Raw genomic sequence first — 22,614 nt, forward strand, 5'->3', positions numbered from 1 at the left:
ATATGGAGCAACTTGAACTTAGTTGTTAACTTGTCATACATCAAAGTCGGATAATCCTTATTTCTTTAAATTTAACTATATTAATTAATGTACAGTGAAACAAATAACGAGAACAAAGAATGGGACAATCCCTTTCTTCCTATTAGGTATTTCCTCCGTTTCTTTATAGTTGCAACACTTTCCTAGATCCATTGATGATGATGTTTAAAGCGCCAAATTCACATCATTCTCCAATTTGGTGAGAGTTGAACTCGATGAGTCTGCCACCCTTAAATAAACCAATAATGCAATGCAAAACTTACTGAATTATCAAATCTGCACTTGGAGAGAGAGCATTTCCTTGCAATGCAGAACGAATATAAGCACATTCTTGTTGAGAAAAAACAATCACCGGACCTCTCCCACTCCCCATCCCACGTGTAATTCTTATGGCGGCTAATCAACATGCGTTCCAACACTACACAACATTTTAAGATATAAATTGCACATGGAATCCAATCCATTCGAAAGTTACCTAATTCAACCTCCTTCATACTAGTATTCAAGCATACATCTAGAAACTCATATTTTTTGCGATTAAAATAATTTGACACCCGCAAGAAGCAACCATTCCAGTTGAAGGGAAGAACGGTTGAATATCAGCAAATATTCAAAACACTATAAGAAACCATTTGATTGGCATAAAAAATTCATATGTTTTATACTTAAACAACTACAGTTATCAGATTGGTTAACAATTAAATAACAGGGTTTTTTTTTGTTTTTGTTTTGTTTTTTTTTCTTAATTTATTTATGGGAATTAGATAACAAGTTTAAAGAAAAATTCACATACATAATTTTATTGGTCATAGTTTAAACTTTTAAATTAATTTTTCTAAACACGGAGTGCATAAGAATTCAATTAACTTCTCCAAAAGAGGGGGGGGGGGGGGGGGGGGGGGGGGGGGACTATATATACCAACACATTGCTACAATTCTAAAAGTCAATTCCATATTTCATTGGATATTAAGAAGCTATTCTAAAATGAGTCACTTTATAATAGCAATACAAATTCGTAGAACTTTTATAAGCAAGTGACATCACCCTATAATCCTAAGAAGTATGTCTTTCCCCTAAATAATGTTACCAAAAGAGTAAAAAAGGTAAAATTGTCAAAATTAATATTTCTTCCGTTTTTTTTTTTACTTGACCCGCTTTGATTATTACACTATTCATCATCCCTCATTCCTCCATTGACCGTTTTTTGTGAACAATATGCAAGGAAAGACATATTCATGTAAGATCTTCTTGAATTCGTCTCAATAAGTAATATTATAATATGTAAATTTTACAATTTTTACTTATAGAGAATTAAAGTTATTGATCGTTAAAGTTTTGCATTGGCAAGCGTGATAAAAGAAACGTGTCAAGTAAAAAAGACCGTTAAAGTTTTGCATTGGCAAGCGTGATAAAAGAAATGTGTCAAGTAATAAAGAACAAAGAAAGTATAAATTTTAGCAATTCGTTAAAAATAAGTTAATTTTTTTATTATTTTTGAATAATACAAACTTTGGAGAGTATCCGCTATAAACAGTTTATAACCGGTTGGTGACCAGATTAGTAGGTATATTAGGCACGTGTCATTATTCTATTGGTTTAAAACTTTAATTTATTTTTGGAAAATTCTCTTTGGGAACCTCAAACTTTTATTTTTTATGGTAAAGTTTGAAATTTTTAATTATCAATGGTAATCACAAATTAATATTACTAAACAAATGACAACATTAATGAATATTAAAAAAATTATTAAATGATTAACTAGAGTTAATCTTAATTAAGGGTCTGTTCACATTTACTTAATTCCATTTCAGCACCAATCAGTTCAGTTGAGCTCATAATCTCCTTCTCTCATAAAATATTCAATTCAGCTCAATTCAGTTCAGTTCAGTTTAGTTCAGTTCAGTTCAGCTGAGCTCATTTCAATAAATGTGAACATGCCTTAAGTAACAATGAATTTACATTGATACCCTTTAAATTATATACTACGTACTAAAAAAAAAAAACCAAACCCCAATTGGAAAAGCAGAGCAGCGCAGCAATAGTAGCAGCAAGCAGGGCACCACCGCATCAGGTGGTTGCGGCAGAGGAAGTAGCACATCATCAGAAAATGCGCAGGGTTGCGCTTTCTTCTTCTTCTTCTTCTTCTTCAATCCTCTTTCTAATCAGGCGTTTTTCTCGCAACCCTCTTTTTCCCAACTCCCCTTTTCTCCATACAACCTGGTACTCTCTCTCTCTCCTTTCACTCTTGCGCTTTCTTGTTGTTTATTAAACCAGTTCTTAATTAATTTACAAGTTTTATTAGCATTTGATTATACTAGTTACTTTAGTTCTATCTGTTTGAGGGATTTAAATTTGGGTTCTAATTATGTTTTGATTTGCTTAAGGTTATTTGCTATGATGGGTTAATTTTTGTTATTGATATGATTTATGTTATCATTTCTTGTGATTGTATTGGGTACATTGGGATTAATGTTTACATGTAAATTGGGAAGGATTTTTTGGATTAAGATGAGATGCTTATTTAGTGGAAATTTAATTGGATATTTTGACTCCTGGGTTCTGAAGCTTGTGTCGCAGCATTGTAGTTATGTTTCACACAAATCACATACTCCCTCGGTCCGAAAGTAATGGTCACAAAGTATGAAAGTAATGGTCTTGTATTCTATTTTAAGATGTTTTGAGAAAGGTGTCATGTTTTATAAATTTGGGCTAATGATTTACTACCATTGTTTTGTTACTATGTGCTTCTGTCTAAATTATGTGGTGCAAAAGCGTGCAAGTTTAATTTTACTTCTAATATACTGAAACGTTTTCGATCCTTAATTATGAGGGATTGAGATAATGTGACACCAAAGGGTCATTGTTGTCTATGTTTGGAAAGTGGTTTAAAAATCTTCCCTATTGTTGCTGTCTGTATCATCGCTAAAAGGTTGTTACTTCAAACTATGAAATGGATCAGGATTTCAGGATGATAATGTTGGGTGCGGTTGTTTTAGATAACTCTCAATCTTATAATACACCATATGTTTTCTTTTTGTGGGTTTGGGATGTGTTGAACTTGATGTAGGTTGCTTTCGTGGCTATGCTAATGTCTCATTTTATACTAGCTTCCCTATAGTTCTACCCAAGGATTTCGTCCAAGATCCTCCTTTAGGGTCACTCCTTCGAGTTTCCTCTATTTCAAGCTACCGAGGCTTCCACAGTAGTCTGTTTTTGGACAGCGCTAGTACTGATGCAGATACCTTAAAGAAATCTGAGAGAAGCTCTACTTCACAGGATGCCTCTACAAAGGTAAAGAGGAAAAAACTAAAAGGAAAGAGAGCAGTTGTAAGGTGGCTAAAGCACTTCAGGTGGAAGAAGAAGAAGGAGCATCAGAGGATGACTGCTGAAGAAAAGCTCTTATACAAGCTAAATAAGGTCAGCTGCGACATTCTTCCATTCTTTTCCTCGTTTCTGCTGTTCTGCATTTGAACATTTCAATGCTTGTTATTTCAATGTTTTATTACTGTTATACAAAAGAACGAAAAGTGCTTAAACAGGAAGATGTTTCTGCGTCATGTGACATTTACTAATCCCAATACAGGATGTTGGAATTTGCCTCTATCTTAAGAGTGATGTTCTTACAACTTTTGCATCTCATAATCTTATTCTTATACTGAATTTCTGTGCAATGTAACATCCTTTATAATGTGTGTGTATTGACTTCCAAGTATGGCACATTGCATTTTTTTTTTTTTTTTTTTTTTTTATAATTCTGTCCTCTCATGACAAGCGTAGTTTAAGAGAGGGAAGCAGTGGGGATGGAAGGGTTTGACATATGTATTTCTATTAAGGGTGAAGCAACTGCTTATTTTTGTTCTGTGCCGACTCCGTCTTCAAACATTATGCTTTCATCTAGCTGTTACATGTTGGTTGTTAAATCTCAAAAAGGGAATTTGTCACTCGTAAGCTTGCTTGAGTATACAAATTAGCTTACAGTATTCTTTGCCCTTGCTCATGCTTTTTCACAGCCCCCCTTCCCCCAAAACAAAAATAATTGAGCTGTCTCTGACTTAGCTTCAGTGCAGGCTAGGAAAAAAGAAGAAAGACTTGTTGAGGCACTGAAGAAATTAGAGCCAAAAGAGTGGTCAGAGGCAACTCATGATCCCGAGGTGTTGACGCCAGAAGAGCATTTTTACTTTTTGAAGATGGGCCTCAAGTGCAAGAACTATGTTCCTGTCGGTAGAAGAGGGATATACCAAGGTGTAATCCTCAACATGCATTTACATTGGAAGAAACACCAAACACTACAAGTAATTGTAAAGACATTCACTCCTCAAGAAGTTAAGGAGATAGCTACTGAATTAGCAAGATTGACTGGTGGAATCGTACTAGACATTCAAGAAGAGAACACGATAATCATGTACAGGGGAAAGAACTATTCACAACCTCCAGCAGAAATAATGTCACCACGTGTGACCCTTCCTAGGAAGAAGGTAATATATGTTATTGTAATGTTCTCATGTTTGATCATTTCATATCATGAATCAGGTTTTTGGCATAAAGAAATACTACGATATGGATGGTGTTTTTTTTTTTTGTTTCTTTATTTTAGGGCTCCTTGGTTGGTTGTCCGTTTCTACATCAAGATAATTTTTTAGTTCATAATATCAGGCTGTAGAGTGTATAATAAAATTTCAATTTGCCTCATATTATGCTAGCAAATTGCTGGTTGTGTCAAAGATTCAATGGGTACATTATGTACATAGTGAAACTTTCATTCCTAGGAAAATTTTAAGTACGGAGTATAACAATCAAAGCTATGGGGTACCTCATAAAGATCCAACCAAAGCTCAGGATACTAGTGAAAATGTACACAAGCCTGTTAAGCATCTCTTAGTAATCCTCATATATACTTCATTCATTCGTACATGACTTTTATGCCTTTTCATTGAACAGTTTGATGCAATACGTGATGTTTGCTTTCTTGAAGAACTTGGCATTGTGTTAAATTATTCTGTTGCTCTACAATGACCTGTTGTGTAGAAATTCCTTGAAAATCTTTAATTTTCATATCTTTAAACCAGACTTTTTAATTATTGAAATATTCTTCTTGAACATTGAGTTACTCTATAGCCTTGTTTGACAAACTCAGAATCAGAAGTATAATTTTGTTGTAATGCTGCTGGGCATAATTTTATGGACAGATCAGGGAGAGTGCCTCTTAGCTCACTAATAGATGAATGTTTAATTCTTTGTAGGCCTTGGATAAATCTCAATATAGAGATTCTTTGAGGGCTGTTAGAAAATATATTCCGAGACTTGAGCAGGAACTTGAGCTGCTCCGCGCACAGGCTCGAAACAAAGAGAATCATGCTTCCGAGCTAGCTGAAAATCCTACAAATATATCACCTGATATGCATGATATTTCTTCTGCTCCCTTACCAAGCTTGGAGTCGCCCCCTTCAGACAAACTTAGAGAATTGATGGATCAATATGATAAAACTGTGGAGGATGATGATCCATTCACAGATGAAAGCGTGAACTCAGATTCAGAAGATTTGTCTGACATTTTTGAGACAGATTCAGATAGTGCAGAAAATGTAGAGCAACCTCTATACTTACATGAGTTCGATAAATTACCTGCCAAGATTACTGACACAGAAACATTTGCGAAAGATCTCCGTCAGATGTCAGTAGACTCAGAAAAGACCGAGATATCAAGTGAGAATGTTGACCTAGCTGATTTTGATGAGGTTGACCAGGTCTTTTTGCGAGCAGCTGAACTTTTGAAAAAGAAGAGACGATGAAGGTAAGACAATCAGATAACAAGTCTGTTGTGGAAATTCCCTTTTCTGCTGTTTTGACACATGAAATCATTTTGATCTACATTTAGGGATATATGTCATATAGCTATGCATGATGTGTGTCAGTGTGTGTATAAAGATGCCCAACAACGCAACATTAACTTGCTGATCCTCTGATTCTCTCAACATTTGATTAATTGGAAGCAGGCAATTTCTTGAACATATTTACATTTTATTGTATTGATCAATTTTTCAATAAAGTGCTCCTCTTCCTTTCTGTATAGCTGTTTTGAGGAGTATTTAGTAAATTGAGATGTAATCTTTTCACACTGAGCTTTTCGATCTCCTGCTTTTGTTATTACTATGAAGGGCAAATGGAGTCCACATTTATGGTAGATTGTTGCTGAAACTTTTTACTTTTTAGTTTTTACTTGTCAAGCGCGTGTAGCACTAGATAGAAGTGGATGGAGGAAGGGGATCTTTGTGGATGACCACCAGAGATAAATTCTAGGTTCATGCAGTCGACCCCACCTTTTGGGGATTAAACTTTGCTGTTCATTTGGTGGTCTTTGATAGAGTATTACATGAAGTTGCTTTTCTGTAAGTTTGAATTTCTTAATCAATGGCTAGTGCTCTAACTCCTAATGCTTTGACACTTTCAGATTACAGAGTGGATGGCCATGATAATGTCAAAGTTGAGGAATTTTTTCAGCAAATCAAGGATTCTGTTTGTCCTTCAGTTGCATGGCCTTCAGTGAAGTGATGACTCGGTATGTCTGTGGGGCAAATGGTGAAGGTTTCTGCAGTTAGCGAAGATCTGAAGTTCCAAAAGGTTGGCCAGATCTGTTAACTTATAAACCTTTGGAGAAGTTCTTGTGCAGTAACTCTCAACATCAATGTTGTACGAAGCACTCTTATTGAGTTGGGCTAGGATCCATAATTTGATGAAGGTTGGATGGTATCTAAACCATGCTAATTATATTTGTGACCACAGGACACCTTACCTATTTTGTAGAAGCTGAAACAGTGTTACTCGGATAATGACGTACTTCTAATTCCCTCGTCATATTGCATGCTGGATTGGAAAACAAGGATGCGGTTGACTAGATACGCAGATCTTTGAGGATAACTGAGCTAACGTGGTTGAAATGTGCCTATTGTGTCAACATACATGATGTGGGGGAATACTGAAGATGCTACTGAAGTCATAGATCAGCAGGGGAAGACCTCAACAACCCTAATTTTTGCAATTTCCTCTGAGAACTGTACTTTGACAACCTTAATATTGGTGAATTCTTCTGCTGAAGCTGGATCTGCAGAAAGTGTTCAAAGTTTCAATCTGAAACAGGAATCCTGATATCATCGATGAACGTAAACAGTCATGTTAGTTAAGAGGTTTTACTTAAAAGACTACCTGGGGTCTTGAGAAGAGCATAGATGGATGAATCCTCCATCTTTAGTGGTATTGAGACGTAGCTTATTAGCCTGCCTAATGACAGTTTTTGACTTTTGATAACAACTATCATACTTGTTTCGGAATAATATTTTGAAAGATTCTCTTGAAGTTGTAATATGTGTATCTTTGATGGAAAAATCAATCTCACAATCAGTTAGGTTAATCCACACTACCAAAATTAGAGTTGACTTAGTGAAAATGAGTTAATTTGTAAAATTCATTTTCAATAAAGATAATTTTTAATGAGCACAATAGTTTTCATTCCAATACAAATGAGGTAGAAACAATGGAACTTGATTAAAGTGACATTATTTTACACCTATTCATCTAAGCTCTCTTCAGCCAATGAGGTTTTAACCTAGTGGTTAAGATTGATGAATACTCGTATATGATTTATAACTTTAAACCCTCTACCTTGAGTCAAAAATAGCTCTTGTTTCAATAAACATGCCATTTAAACTGTCATGATATACTTTGTATATTTTTCTCAAAAAAAAAAAAAAAAAATATATACTTTGTATTTAATACACGTAATAGTCATATGAGATCTTATTGGCTCGGAATCGCAAATTCCGAACGAGAACTACTCTAGCAAGTTAGCAGCAGGCCAGCAATAGTGACACCGTGCAGCATCAACCCACGCCATGGCAGCTCGCTCTCTCCTCCTCCATCTCAGACGGTAATTCTTTCTCTTTCTCTCTCATCTTCCATTTTCAACTTTGAGCTCAATTTCTCAAACATTCATCTCAATTTTTGCAGAAAAATCATCACAATTACAAATAGCAGTAACACCAAAATCAATGTGAAATTTCTGAGTTCCAATTCAACTTCCGACGCTTTAACATCCGAAACCCTAGAATTTGAAGATTCTTCTCCCCAAATTTCCGACGATTTGAAGAGTCGGATCTTCCGTCTTCGACTTCCTAAACGAAGCGCCACTAATATTATTCAGAAATGGATCAATGAGGGCAATTCCGTCACTCTCCCTCAACTCCGTCAAATTTCGAGAGACCTTCGTAAATCTAATCGTTACAAGCACGCTCTTGAGGTATTTTTCCTGTATTTTTGTTGAATTTTTGGTGTTTTCAGCTTATCATTTATATATGTAATGAATTTATGGCATTGAATTATTAAGAACTAGAATTTCAAGCTATTTTGTGAGTAAATAATATAATTAAGCAAATGAAGGGAAACATAGTTTAAGAGTTGAATTTGGGTGGTAAAAGTGAATTAAACCCAATAATATAGAATATAGACTAGTCGCATTGTTGTAGGATGTGATGTCGTTTGAGATGTTCGGAGAAAGTTGTCACCTTTCGGAGTTGATTAAAATATTGAGTTAGGAATTAGGATAGCTAGATTTCATATAATATATTGTGTTTGGGTGAAGGGGTACCAATTTGGTTGATTACTATGCTGGAACATAGAGCTTCTATAATGGAGATATTGAAGTATAGTAGAACTATTATGTCATTGGGTCTGTAAGATGAGTTGTATAAGAATTGATTTAGCTTTGAGTTTTTGGGATCTTTATAACGTTACTTCATACGATGATGTTGCAAGTGTTAGTCTAAATAAGGCAAGAGAAGGCTTCTAACTTGCTTCCACATCATTATGGATACTCAAAAAGTTTTTGTCTTGATTCCGAAACCCAATGAAGTTACAGTAGTTCTTTGAATATGGCTGTGATTCAGGTTCCTACAAAGAGAGGTCCTACTATGATGTCTATGTATGGTCTATGTGTTAGATGGTGTGCTTGTTTTGTATTACTCCCAATTTTGTAATGTTGCTGAATTGAGGGTTATGTTAGAATTGTTGTAATATTTGAAGCTTCATGGTGTTTCTACTGTGAATAATAAATACTCTGAATATCACTTCCTTATTTGAAGAAATAGTTTCAGAGGAAACACAAGCTGTTTAATTTTGGCACAGAAATTAAAGTATACACTCTTATGCTATATGATTTTAAGCCTGTACTACTTAAAATTGGCCATATGAGTGTGCTGTTTGTTTTAGGCATCAACAGCTTCAACTATTTTTGTGAACTTTTCAGAAAATCCGTTTTGAAGACTTGAAGTTTTTGAGTTTCTTGACCTTGTCTTCGTTATCATACAACGTGAGTATTTTGTGTTAAAATATAAAAGTTCCCGGTAAGCTAGTTTAAGTATACAACTCAGGGATAAAGAAACCAGAAATCACCCATAGTTTCCATCAGACAGTGCCTTTTTATTGGGGAAAATATCTTAAAACCTGCTAGTGGATGTACATACTGCTGCTGTGGAATGTGCTGACTTTACTTTTCTATCCTTACTTTGGTATCAATACATGTTGTAGCTCTTTTTTTTGGTTGTGCTCAACTTTGTCATTGTCTCCCAGCTTTTTTTTTGTGGGAAGAATATCAATGATGGCAAATGCACTGCAGCTATGCTTACATATTTGAGTCAGAGAGCCTATATGTCCATACTCTAACATCCTATTGACTTGGAGTGGTATGGAGGCTTCTTTTAACAGACTTCCATGAAGCATAATCTAGAATGGGTCATTATTGATGGTAATGTTAGGATATCAAGAATGGTTATATGAGCAAGGTAGATAGGCCTTGATACAGTGATACTGAAGAAATCAAAATAATGACTTTTAACTTGTGTGAGCTATTCTGAGATAATTTTTTTCCCTCTGACTATGTCTGATTAGAATATAGGTCTCGAAATCTTTGTTTTAAGATAGATGAAAGAGAAATTATGGTTGATTCTGCCCATTGTGATCTAGTTTGTTGTCATCAGGGCAACAAGTAAGCTGTAAGAATGATGTTTAACGAGTTCTTGTTTTGTTATGGCTACTATGAAAATAAGTAGTCCCGAGATGTGAACTAGCTTTTATTTTATTTTCTTTTCTTTATTTTTTTTGGGTAGGAAATCTGTGCTGCAAAATGTTAATTAATTCTGAATTTTATTATTGCTAACCATTTGTTCCTAAACCTCATACTTTCTATATGAATGGTATAATTTCACTGTGAAAAGCTGTCACAAATGAGACTGAAAAAGGTTCATTGCCAATATTATTAGGCATATAAGAGAGGGCCAATGATTCTAATCTTCCTGTTAAAATATGACTGCTAGCCTTCAATTATGCTGTGGTATATCCAATGATTTTCATTGTTTCCGTTGCCTTTTGATGTGAATGTTGGCTTCATTTTATGGGAAAGAACACGCTTTTCTTTCTTATTGCTTTTTCTTCTTCTTCTGTTTTTATGTTGCTAATTGAGTTTGTTCTGACCTTTTCTGACTAATATACATGGTAGGGTTTTTTTTTTATTTTTTATTTTTTTATTTTTTTTTTAACTTTTAAGTGTTTCGTGATGCTTGAGTCAATGGTCAGTTAACTAATGGTTTGTTACCATGCAGATAACAGAATGGATGGTTTCTCATAATGAATTCAAGTTATCTGATTCTGACTATGCTGTTCGCCTTGATCTGATGACAAAAGTTTTCGGGGTTGATGCTGCTGAAAGATATTTTGAAGGTCTTCCACATGATGCTAAAACAAATGAAACATACACAGCTCTCCTCCACTCCTATGCATGTGCTAAATTAACTGATAAAGCCGAGGAGCTTTTTCAGCGTATGATGGAGTCAGGTCTATCCTTCCATGCCATTACCTACAACGAGATGATGACTTTGTACATGTCTGTGGGTCAAATGGAGAAGGTTTCTAAAGTTATTGAAGAGCTGAAACGCCATAATGTGGCACCAGATCTCTTTACTTATAACCTTTGGATAAGCTCTTGTGCTGCAACTCTCGACATTGATGGTGTCAGAAGCGTTCTTTCTGAGATGAGCCAGGATCCTCAGTCTGATGATGGTTGGGTGAGGTACCAAAACCTTACTAACATTTATGTTACAACGGGCCAACTTTCCAGCTCTGGGGGTAGCTCTCTTGTAGAAGCTGAAAAGACCGTTACTCAGAGAGAGTGGATTACCTATGATTTCCTCATCTTACTTCATGCTGGCTTTGGAAACAAGGATATGATTGATCAGATATGGAAATCCTTAAGAATGACTAAACAAAAGATGATTGGTCGCAATTTTGTTCCCATTTTGTCTTCATATTTGATGCTAGGTCATATTGAAGAAGTAGAAGAAGTAATAGATCAATGGAAGAACTCCACAACTTCTGTTTTTGACAGAGCCCTCTGTGATAGATTGGCGAATGCTTTTGTAGAAGCTGGATTTACGGAAAGAGCTGAAACTCTTCATTACCTTTTGAATGAGAAAGTTGATGCTATCAGTGAATCAGAATAGGCACAAAGCAGCTATGGTGGGTGAAAACTGAAAAGTAGGCAGATGAGTCCTGCTACTCAGGTGTGGCGATTTTAAAGCCAGCCTGATGACAGTTTCGATAAATGCCTGCAGATAAATTAGTTTTTTGAAAGAATCTACATTCAATGTATTTGTCACCGATCATGTACAAGTATAACTCTTTTTTCGAATTGTCCATCTTTGGTAAATGAAACTGCTTATCATGAATAGCTAGTAATAATGAGCAAAAAATGTATGTGTTTTTAAAGAGAACGAGGATCATGCTTTGCTCTGTCATAACATTGTATTGTGATTTATGTGTAAGAAAATGTATGGTCATATGAGGCCTTGTTGTGTTCATTATATGGAGTATATATTTTTTTCGGTGTTTAAAGAACCACATGGGCGGGGGTGAGAATCGATCCTAGGATCACCTGAAACCGGGAGGAAAGCTCTAACCACTTGAGCTATCACTCATTCTCTTGTTGTGTTCATTATATGGAGTATATATTTTGATGATTTTTTTGGTGTCCTATTAAAATAACAATAATACCTTCCGTAGCTCAAATGTTAATGCCGGAAAAAAGACGGGAAAAAAAGAGCATGCATAGTAATTAAGCAATATCCAAATCCGTCAAAGTGATAATACTTGGAGAAAGGAACCCAAACGTACATATTCAGAGTTAACACCCATATCCCATCAACAAGATGAGCCACAGTATTATTTCTTATTTTCTTAATGATAAATATTAATGATGATAATTACAATTAAATGGAAACTCATCATTGACAAGTCAGTCATAATTGACAAGTTAAAATATGACATTAATTCTTCAAATAATTGTCACCAATTAAGAAATTATAGATTATGGAATTATAACAATTAAGAAGATTTTATCAATTATCCTTTCAATTTTGTAAACAGATATGAATAATTATTACTAACATTATGAATACAAAAACTTTCCCCTTTTTACTCTTGCTACTTATTTGACAAACGACATTATATGACCCCGAGATGTATCCCCTAGGATGACTAGACTTTTCGACACCGAGCCCCGAATCCTCCAAAATTCTTCAAAAAACCCGGATAATAGCCTTCAATTTTGGAATTTTTTGACTTTTTTTCGCCCGAAAATAAAAATAACCGAGATGTTCACCATGGTCCCTAATACCCTCCGGAAGTCCAATTGGGTGGATGGAACCATCCAATTCGCCTTTAAATGGTCAATTTACCTATTTACAACTTGCACCGATTTTGTTAACTCAAACCTACCACGGACGTTATGACAACCTATAATGGTCATATATGCTTCCAAACGACATTATATGACCCCGAGATGTGTCCCCTAGGACGACAAGACTTCTCGACGCCGGACTCTGAATCCTCCAAAATTCCTAAAAAGTGTGGATAATAGCCTTCAATTTTGAAATTTTTTGACTTTATTTCGCCCGGAAATAAAAATTGCCGAAATGTGTTACCATGGTCCCTAATACCCTCTGGGAGTCCAATTGGGTGGGTGGAACCATCCAATTCGTCTTTAAACGGTCAATTTACCTATTCACATCTTGCACTGATTTCGTTAACTCAAACATACCACGGACGTTTATGACAACATATAATGGTCATGTATGCTTCTAAACGACATTATATGACCTCGATATGTATCCCCTAGGATGACAAGACTTTTTGACATCGGGCCCAGAATCATCCAAAATTCCTCAAAAAGTGTGGGTAGTAGCCTTTAATTTTGGAATTTTTTGACTTTTTTCGCCCAGAAACACAAATTGACGAGATGTTTACCATGGTCCCTAATAACCTTCGGGAGTCCAATTGGGTGGGTCCATCCAATTTGCCATTAAACAGTCAATTTACCTATTTACAACTTGCACCGATTTCGTTAACTCAAACCTACCACGGACGTTTATGACAACATATAATGGTCATATATGTTTCCGAACGACATTATAGGACCCCGATGTATCCCCTAGGACGACAAGACTTTTCGACACCGGGCCCCGAATCCTTTAAAATTCTCCAAAAAGCGTGGATAATAGCCTTCAATTTTAGAAACTTTGACTTTTTTTCACCCGAAAATCAAAATTGACGAGATTTTACCATGGTCCCTAATACCCTCCGGAAGTCTAATTGGGTGGGTGGAACCATCCAATTCGTCTTTAAACGGTCAATTTACCTATTTACAACTTGCACTGATTTCGTTAACTTAAACCTACCACGGACGTTTATGACAACATATAATGATCATATATGCTTCTAAACGACATTATATGACCCTGAGATGTATCCCCTAGGATGACAAGACTTTTCGACACCGGGCCCCAAATCCTCTAAAATTCCTCAAAAAGTGTGGATAATAGGCCTTTAGTTTTGGATTTTTTTGACTTTTTTTTGCCCGGAAATAAAAATTGTCGAGATGTTTACCATGGTCCCTAATAACCTTCGGGAGTCCAATTGGGTGGGTGGAACCATCCAATTTGCCTTTAAACAGTCAATTTACCTATTTACAACTTGCACTGATTTTGTTAACTCAAACCTACCACGGACATTTATGACAACATGTAATGGTCAAATATGCTTCCAAACGACATTATAGGACCCTGAGATGTATCCCCTAGGACGACAAGACTTTTCGACACCGGGCCCCGAATCCTTTAAAATTCTCCAAAAAGCGTGGATAATAGCCTTCAATTTTAGAAACTTTGACTTTTTTTCACCCGAAAATCAAAATTGACGAGATTTTACCATGGTCCCTAATACCCTCCGGAAGTCTAATTGGGTGGGTGGAACCATCCAATTCGTCTTTAAACGGTCAATTTACCTATTTACAACTTGCACTGATTTCGTTAACTCAAACATACCACGAACGTTTGTGACAACATATAATGGTCGTATATGTTTCTAAATGACATTATATGACCCCGAGATGTATCCCCTAGGATGAGAAGACTTTTCGACACCGGGCCCCGAATCCTCCAAAAATTCCTCAAAAAGTGTGGATAATAGCCTTTAATTTTGGAATTTTTTGACTTTTTTTTTCGTCCGGAAATAAAAATTGCCGAGATGTTTACCATGGTCCCTAATAACCTTCGAGACTCCAATTGGGTGGGTAGAACCATCCAATTTGCCTTTAAACAGTCAATTTACCTATTGACAACTTGCGATGATTTCGTGAACTCAAACTTACCACAGACGTTTATGACAACATATAATGGTCGTATATGTTTCTAAATGACATTATATGACTCCAAGATGTATCCCCTAGGATGACTAGACTTTTCGACATCGGACCCCGAATCCTCCAAAATTCCTCAAAAAGCGTGGATAATAGCCTTTATTTTAGAAATTTTTTGACTTTTTTTCGTCTGGAAATAAAAATTGTCGAGATGTTTACCATGGTCCCTAATAACCTTCGGGAGTCCAATTGGGTGGGTGGAACCATCCAATTTGCCTTTAAACGGTCAATTTACCTATTTACGTTTTGCACCGATTTCGTTAACTCAAACCTACCACGGACGTTTATGACAATATATAATGGTCATATATGCTTCCAAACGACATAATATGACCTCGAGATGTATCCCTTAGGACGACAAGACTTTTTGACACAGGCTCCCGAATCCTTCAAAATTCCTCAAAAAGTGTGGATAATAGTCTTCAATTTTGAAATTTTTGACTTTTTTTCGCCCGGAAATAAAAATTGCCGAAATGTTCACCATGGTCCCTAATATTCACTAAATATATAATCTTCATTCTCATCTCATTCGTTAAAAGTGCAATATTTTATGCGTTGATCAAATTTCCTAAAAGCATGCACATCAATTTAAAATTCATCACAATTAAATTTATTTTTTTTAAAAAAAATGCATATCACATGCTATATAAACACATTCGTCATTTAATTTCCTACCGATTGCACCTTACCAATTTAATCCTCACGTGACACAACTCCACTCAGAATGAATCTGCCTCAAATTATCATTATAATACAAAATAAATCAGAGCTCTCATTATAAAAACACGAGAAGTATTCTAGAAACATTTTATTTTTCAAAACCAATAACTCGCAAAGTCGTTATAGGTCAATCATCCACTCGTTAAAGTGTTATGCTAACCAAATCAACTATAGGAAAATCCGATTTGATACACCTCAATCCGATTTGATACACCTTAATCCCCTTATATTTAGCCCTAAACTTCTCATTGAGAAGAAATTCATAGAAAGCAAATGAAAAATTAAACGTTAAGCCCCACCATAGACATACACTAAAGAAGACTACCGTACTCACTGAATACAGTATTCCCAGTAATTATTAGCACCTCTCATACTCCTTTTTCTCACTCTTTTCTTCTCTTCTACACTCTTCATTTCACTTACCTTTCTTTTCACTCTTCTTCTATCAAAGGTATTCTCTTTCCTGCTTTTCTTTTCTTTTTGATTTTTGGTTCATTTGATTGATCTTTGATGTTATAATCTTGCTTTTGTTTCTGGGTTTGTTGATTTTGTTGTTGTTTGATTGTATAGGTTTGTGGAAGAATTACTGAGTTGGTGATCTGAAATGGGTGTTACTAAGAGAAATAAAAAGTTGTCTGATTTTCAAGGTAGGCTAATACCCTTCTTTTTGTTTCAAGTTAACTTCTTTTTTTGTGGGATTTATTGTTGATTTATTGTGGTAGTTTAGTATTTTGATTTGGGTCCTTTTTTTGGGTTTTCTTCAGAATTTGATCAACAATGGAGGGTTTTGATGCGTTGGCTTTGGGTTGGTGGCGGGTTCTTGCTACAATGATAAAGAAAGAATTTGGTTTCTGAACTTTTGCTTTTCAGAAAATTATGTCCATTTTATTGATGAAATAGTTATAGCATTAGTTTGATTTAATTTGTAGTTTGATGTAATTTGCTAATTGTTATAAGTGCAACAATGTTCAGTTGAGTAGTGATTACTGATTAGTTAGGGTGAGTGTAGGGAGTAATTGACAATGTGGACTGATGAATGATTTTTAGTAATTTAGGATTTAGATGAAGTCGCCGAGTAAGAAAAGGAAGGGAGTTGAGGAGCTATTGAATGGTGGGAGATATACTTCGTCAATAGCATATTATAGGTCTCATGTATCGTTGGAAGATTACTCTAGGCTAAGAAAAAGGGGAAAGGAAGATGTAGTTAGAGATGATTGTAGATTGTCCGAGAGTAGAGTGAGTGGTGTCGTTACTGCTCCACCTTACGGTAGCTTGCCTTCTGGGTCACCTACGAGAGGTATTAAAAGAAAAATAGGTTGTATAGATGCAGCTACCAGAACAGGAAGAAAGAAAAAGATTGAGCAGGATTATTATTTGGGTGCTACTATTGGGAAAGGGAAATTCGGGTCTGTGAGAATGTGCTGGAGCAAAGCAAGTGGTGAGGTGTTTGCGTGTAAAACTTTAGCCAAAGGGGAAGAACCTGTGCATCGAGAGGTGGAGATTATGCAACATTTGTCTGGACATGTGGGCATTGTAACACTCAAGGCAGTGTATGAGGATGTTGAATCTTTCTATCTTGTGATGGAATTTTGCCCTGGCGGGAGATTGCTTGACCAAATGGCAAGGGAAAGGCGATATTGTGAGCAGCAGGCTGCTAACATACTTAGAGAACTTGTTATGGTCATCAAATACTGTCATGATATGGGTGTTGTTCATCGTGATATAAAGCCAGAGAATGTTCTTCTTACATCCTCAGGGGGCTTGAAGCTTGCAGATTTTGGCTTGGCAGTTAGGATTGTTAATGGTAAGTGGGCTCATAAATTATTATGCTTGATGCTGCATTTAAGAGCTTGCCATGTTAGGTCTTCTTCATTGCAATTTATGGTCATCTTTATAAGCATCACTTTCGATTCGTATGATTTGTGCTTAAATATACTTCGTATATTTTATGTAAATTTCTACAAAGGTATGAAGTCTGAGGTCATATTGTTGTGACTCGAAGAAGTGGCAATCCTGGATTTTGTTCGTGTCATGTATGTCATTGTTGATGTGGTATGTTTGTCAATTATCTGCTGTTCACATGATCACATCTCTCTCCAATCAACATACATACACTAGGGGGGAATGGGGATGACTGGATAGAGGGAGGAGAGAAAAAAATGCAATATATAATTTTTTTACTCTTTAATGTCTCCTTTCAGGTCAGAGCTTGTCTGGTGTGGTTGGAACTCCGGCTTATGTTGCTCCTGAAATTTTGGCGGGTGAATATTCAGAAAAGGTGGATATTTGGAGTGCTGGGGTGCTTCTTCATGCACTTTTGATTGGTGTTTTACCCTTTCAAGGAAGCTCTTTAGAAGCTTGTTTCGAGTCCATCAAGAGTGTGGATCTTAATTTTGATAGTGGCTTATGGATAACAGTTTCACAGCCTGCTAAGGATTTAATTGCTCGTATGCTAACAAGAGATGTTTCAACAAGACTATCTGCCGATGAAGTACTAAGTAAGTTCCAGTCTTTCTTATTGGTCTTTCCACTGCAAAGTCTAGAACCCTCTTCTGCTTGTTTCACAGGTTGCTTCTTGCATCCAAAATGTGTTCAGCTGTTCGCCCTAGAATTGGTCATGTGATGATGTATTAAGCAATTGCACTCCATTCCACATATATCTTAATTATTAATTTATTTCTAGGCATTTAGATTGACAATAGTCACAGATATTTGATGCGAATAAATGACAAACTAGAAATTGGAGGATCTTATATTTAGAGTTACGGTAGATTTCTCCTTTTTCTTTCTTGTTCAATTTGTAGATTTGATGGCAGATCTATTCGAGTACATATATGTATAGCAGAGTTATCAGTGGTAAAGAAAAAAAAAGGGCCCCTTGAAAGATACTAAATCTTTTCTTAGTATTATCCTCAAGTATTTGTAATCCTTCCCCTCACCTTGATCATCTGATCTTTAATGAGTTTCTGTTTCTATTTCTGTTCCCATTTTATATTTGTTTCTCTGCCACGTAAGTTAAGACCAAATTTTATGTTTCCATATCCTTTCCCATTTTCATATCTGCTTATGTGCTACATAAATTGTGACCGAATCCTATGTTTCCATTTCTAATTCATATTTATGAGTTGTTTGAGTGGGACTCGGGAGGGGAGGTTTTTGAGAGGAAGCCGTCAACAGAGGCAGTTAGCACCTCCTTGTTTAGTATCGAGTCACTATATCTATATTTATGAGTGTTTAGACTATCATTGTAGTTGGTTAGACTGATAGTTCAAGCTTGTAAAATCAAGTTAACTAGCTACGGAGCATGTTTGCAGTGGAGATGGTGACAGTCTATGAGAGGTGAACTGGAGGCAGCTAAACTTTTTGCAGATTTAAAGCTGAGTTAGTTATGATGCTTACGTATGAATCTAGGGTATTGGGCCTATTGGCTAGTTGGGAGGATGGTAAATCTATCTATGATGCTAAAGTTGTTTTCACTCTTGGAATTTATGCATGCTTGGTCATTTTTGGTTGCCGGTGTAGAAGAATTGATGATGTTGGTGCTGTAGCAAATGAGATATATTTGGGGTTGATATTAATTGTGCTCCTCATTGTTTAGTTATGTATGCTTGTCAACTAGAATAATGAAGATTGCAACCATTATGGTTGCTGCGACTCTGCGAGTCGAGTAATTCAACTTTAGAGTGTTTCTTTTGATAGTGAGATTGCACAAGTCAATAAGATTTAGCACATTTTCTTATTTTCCACAAAGTTAAGAAATGAGGAAAAAAGTTGTTTGTTAAGGCTTGCTTGGAATGCAATTAATCATGATGAGCAGAAGGGAGGTAATAAAGAGGCTGAGAATGGGTGGAGGTGGTTAGTAATTTTGGTGAAAAAGAGAGAGGAAGAGAAGGTAATAGATTACCCCCAATTCAGGGTTTTTAAGTACACCCCTGCTTCTGGGGCCTAGGTATAAGAATTACCCCCCAAATAAGGGTAATAGTCCCATCACGGCATCCTCCTTCAAGCATTACTACCCCCAGTCGATTATTTATCACTTCTTATTGCCTGTCCTAGAGGAAACATCTTTACTCCTCAACCCCCCCCCCCCCCCCCCCCCCCCCCCCCCCCCCTTCTCTCCCCCTCTCTCACCCCAGCTTCTTAATGTTAGGTAGGGTAAAATCCATTAACTGCTGGTCATGTTTTGATTGTTTATTTCCATCTCTTTTATCTTCAGTTATTTGTTCTATTTGACAATATAAGTGTGATGGTACGAAAAGCCATTATTAACTTAATTGGTGAATTTGCTTGTGTGTGCTCATGTTATGGTGCTCTAATACAATGCTCTATTTGTGACAGAACATCCATGGCTTTTGTTCTATGCTGATCCACCTTTGAAGACACTGACCCTTAAGTTAACACCGAGCAAAAGTAGAAGGATGACTGCACGTGACGTGACTGTAAAAAAAAGGAATGAATCAGAAAATAAACAGGACAAGCCAGCTTATTCACACAGAGTTGACTCAGACAATGACTCGTCGACAAGCAGGTCGACTAGTTCTTCATGCAAGTTGGAAGAGGACAGTGGATTAGTGGATGCTCTTGCAGTTGCAGTTTCCTGCATGAACATCACTGAAACTAAGAGGATTAGGTTATGCCACCCACCGAGTACTATTTCTATTTCACATGAGTGTTCGTCTAATATAAAAACTAATCTCTGTACAGCTTTCTGATTATTTCTAAAGTGTTGATAAACAGTTTTAAGCTACTGGGGTTAACTTAAGGTAATGTTAGCCACCTCAGAGCTTAAATCAGAACTTAGGACTACCCTTATGGTATTAATCTTACCTGTTAATGCTTTTATTATTCGATAAGCGGGTTTTGACTCTTCTGTAATGTGTGCATATTTTCGTGCCAGTATGTGACTAGCTGAAGGACAGTTACCAATAGGATGTTATAATGTAACTTTAAAGTTAATATTACATGACTGTTTTTCCTTGGGTGCATCTTTTTACTCTTTTGTGCATTATAGTCCCTTTTCCATATGCTGTCATTTTCGCAGCTGTTTATATCCTGAGAAAGATTGAAGGATAGAACTTTAGAAAAATGAAACAATGTCTGCTTATGTAGTTTGAGTGCTTGGTCATCTTTACTGCCATTAATCCGATGACCTTTCCTAAACCTTTTCATTCACCTCAACCTGCCCGTGGTTGCAATTGAGTCCAGTCCTTTCACTGAGTAACTTCACTGATAATGTGCAGTGCAGTCCCTTCACCACATCAACTTTGTCGCTACCTTTACCGAACCTTGATTATCGTCTACTAGTAGGGCTGGCAATCCCTGACACAATCCGATAAACTGACCCAAACCGACCGGAAGTTACTGAGAGAAACCCGAACCCGACCTAAACCCGATCAACCCGAAATCTGACCCGAACCCGACCTGCTGATCCGAATTGCCACCCCTATCTACCAGCAACCACCTTCCTTATACCCTTTTGTGTGCAGTCCCTTGAACATGTTAACTTTGCCTATACCTTCACATGAACCTGGACCTTGATTGTCAGCTAAGGCCTTCACTAGGGCCTAGATCCTTTGCGTGCCTTCTCCACACATCCATTATGATTGCTACCTCTAATTTTGGTCTTTTACTAATGTTAATCTCCATTTCTACCAAGCGGAACAAGACTCAGAATGCAGGTCCTCACTCTACAGTAATCCGATGGAACACCTGAAATTCAATACTCCAAGCTCTTTTCTCCTTTAAATCATACTCGTAATTCAGTTTACACTAGATTCCTCGTCTCTTCTAAGCAAAAGCTCCCTAATTGTTAGAATAAGCAATAGGGGTAACTTTTAATGACCAGGTAACATCCAAATCCTCAAAAATTTGAATAATTCACCAACAAATTTCTAACACCATGTGTCTTCATAACTCATACATTAACATTATCCGAATACCTTTTATACATAAGTATAATATATAGTCCGTGAAAACATTGAAAAGGGGTAATATAAAAGAGTGAAGGCCAAACGACTAAACCATGATAGAGCCATATAGCTGAAATTTTTTCCCTGCAGGCAGATGCTCTGGATTTTTTTTTTTAAAAAAAAGGCGGAATAAATATATAGTTGTTTTGCAAAGAACATATAGCTATTTTATAAAGAACATCACATATATTTGTTTTGTAAAGAACATATAGCTATTTTTTTTAAAAAAAAACATCCAGCTTTATATATATATATATATAACCTAGTTATAATGAGAACCAAGGCTAGAATAAGAACTAGGAACAAATCTAGGCCCTTAGATCATGTTAATCGGACGGCTCATATTCTTCCCGTGTCATTAATAGTATTTTCGTAATATTTCAACTTTACAAAGTCATTGCCAGTTTCATTTCTAAAAAGTAAATCAAAAGTAAGAAAAAGTAAATGAAATCAGTCATAAAGTAAAGGAAAATTTCACATTTACTACCAGGGAAAGCACCATGTTTCACATTTGCTACCCCTTTAAAATTTTATTTTATTTTACTACCACCGAAACACACTAACTTTCATAATCACTACCACTTAACGGAATCCGTTAGGATTTTCATTAAGTTTATTAAAAAAAATAAAATAAATTAAAAAAATAAATTAAAAAAAATAAAAAAAATTAAAATCCACCCACCCAAAAAACCCTAGCCCTCCCCGTCAACCACCCTCCCCCCTCCCCCTACCGGCGGCCAGCGCCCAAGCTGCAGCCGACGCCGGCGATATTGGTCGGAATTGAAACCCTTCCCCTCCCCACCCAAAACTAACAACCCCAACCCTAAACCCCCTGCCCGAAACCACCCTAAACAAGTTTTAGGGTTTCGTTTAGGGTGGTTTTTGGGTTTGGATGAACGAATTTGGGTTTTTTTTGTGTTTTTGGGTTGGATTTTGGGTTTTGGGTCGGAGAACAGAGGAGGGGGGTCGTCGGGGAAGGGGATCAGTTTTCGGGGTGGTTAGTGAGGTCGACGGTGGCTGAGTGGTTTCGAATGGGTTATAGTGGTTTTGGGGGGGCAAAAAACAAGGGAGGAGTAGTTTGGGGGAGGGGA

General features: G+C 36.4%; 3 protein-coding genes across 3 annotated transcripts; all 3 read left to right on the forward strand.

The window, feature by feature from the left end:
• The first annotated feature begins 2,062 nt into the window (after nucleotides 1–2,062).
• Nucleotides 2,063–7,496, forward strand: LOC145620674 (putative CRM domain-containing protein At3g25440, chloroplastic). The gene is made up of 5 exons (XM_081675380.1): nucleotides 2,063–2,260; nucleotides 3,148–3,457; nucleotides 4,108–4,515; nucleotides 5,281–5,831; nucleotides 6,489–7,496. The coding sequence occupies exons 1-4, from the start codon at nucleotides 2,148–2,150 to the stop codon at nucleotides 5,827–5,829; spliced, it is 1,380 nt and encodes a 459-aa protein (XP_081531506.1). The 5' UTR covers nucleotides 2,063–2,147; the 3' UTR covers nucleotides 5,830–5,831; nucleotides 6,489–7,496.
• A 332-nt stretch (nucleotides 7,497–7,828) lies between these two features.
• LOC145620832 (pentatricopeptide repeat-containing protein At5g09450, mitochondrial-like) lies at nucleotides 7,829–11,808 on the forward strand. The gene is made up of 3 exons (XM_081675550.1): nucleotides 7,829–7,961; nucleotides 8,042–8,330; nucleotides 10,687–11,808. Exons 1-3 carry the CDS (start codon nucleotides 7,927–7,929, stop codon nucleotides 11,581–11,583), a joined length of 1,221 nt encoding a protein of 406 aa, XP_081531676.1. The 5' UTR covers nucleotides 7,829–7,926; the 3' UTR covers nucleotides 11,584–11,808.
• Nucleotides 11,809–15,885: 4,077 nt separating this feature from the next.
• On the forward strand, nucleotides 15,886–20,539 carry LOC145620500 (serine/threonine-protein kinase PEPKR2-like). The gene is made up of 5 exons (XM_081675186.1): nucleotides 15,886–16,005; nucleotides 16,125–16,201; nucleotides 16,319–17,358; nucleotides 17,756–18,052; nucleotides 19,893–20,539. Exons 3-5 carry the CDS (start codon nucleotides 16,617–16,619, stop codon nucleotides 20,264–20,266), a joined length of 1,413 nt encoding a protein of 470 aa, XP_081531312.1. The 5' UTR covers nucleotides 15,886–16,005; nucleotides 16,125–16,201; nucleotides 16,319–16,616; the 3' UTR covers nucleotides 20,267–20,539.
• Nucleotides 20,540–22,614: the final 2,075 nt, after the last annotated feature.

This window comes from Chenopodium album, chromosome 27, assembly GCF_948465745.1.
Source record: "Chenopodium album chromosome 27, dcCheAlbu1.1, whole genome shotgun sequence".
NCBI lineage: Eukaryota > Viridiplantae > Streptophyta > Magnoliopsida > Caryophyllales > Amaranthaceae > Chenopodium > Chenopodium album.

Excerpts from the sequence above, each read along its gene's own strand:
- LOC145620832 (XM_081675550.1), top strand. The coding sequence starts at position 7,927 with ATGGCAGCTCGCTCTCTCCTCCTCCATCTCAGACG. Across the intron at positions 7,962-8,041 it reads CTCCTCCTCCATCTCAGACG|AAAAATCATCACAATTACAA; the intron begins GTAATTCTTTCT and ends CAATTTTTGCAG. Across the intron at positions 8,331-10,686 it reads GTTACAAGCACGCTCTTGAG|ATAACAGAATGGATGGTTTC; the intron begins GTATTTTTCCTG and ends GTTACCATGCAG.
- LOC145620674 (XM_081675380.1), top strand. The coding sequence starts at position 2,148 with ATGCGCAGGGTTGCGCTTTCTTCTTCTTCTTCTTCTTCTTCAATCCTC. Across the intron at positions 3,458-4,107 it reads TCTTATACAAGCTAAATAAG|GCTAGGAAAAAAGAAGAAAG; the intron begins GTCAGCTGCGAC and ends GCTTCAGTGCAG. Across the intron at positions 4,516-5,280 it reads TGACCCTTCCTAGGAAGAAG|GCCTTGGATAAATCTCAATA; the intron begins GTAATATATGTT and ends AATTCTTTGTAG.
- LOC145620500 (XM_081675186.1), top strand. The coding sequence starts at position 16,617 with ATGAAGTCGCCGAGTAAGAAAAGGAAGGGAGTTGAGGAGCTATTGAAT. Across the intron at positions 17,359-17,755 it reads GGCAGTTAGGATTGTTAATG|GTCAGAGCTTGTCTGGTGTG; the intron begins GTAAGTGGGCTC and ends GTCTCCTTTCAG. Across the intron at positions 18,053-19,892 it reads ATCTGCCGATGAAGTACTAA|AACATCCATGGCTTTTGTTC; the intron begins GTAAGTTCCAGT and ends TATTTGTGACAG.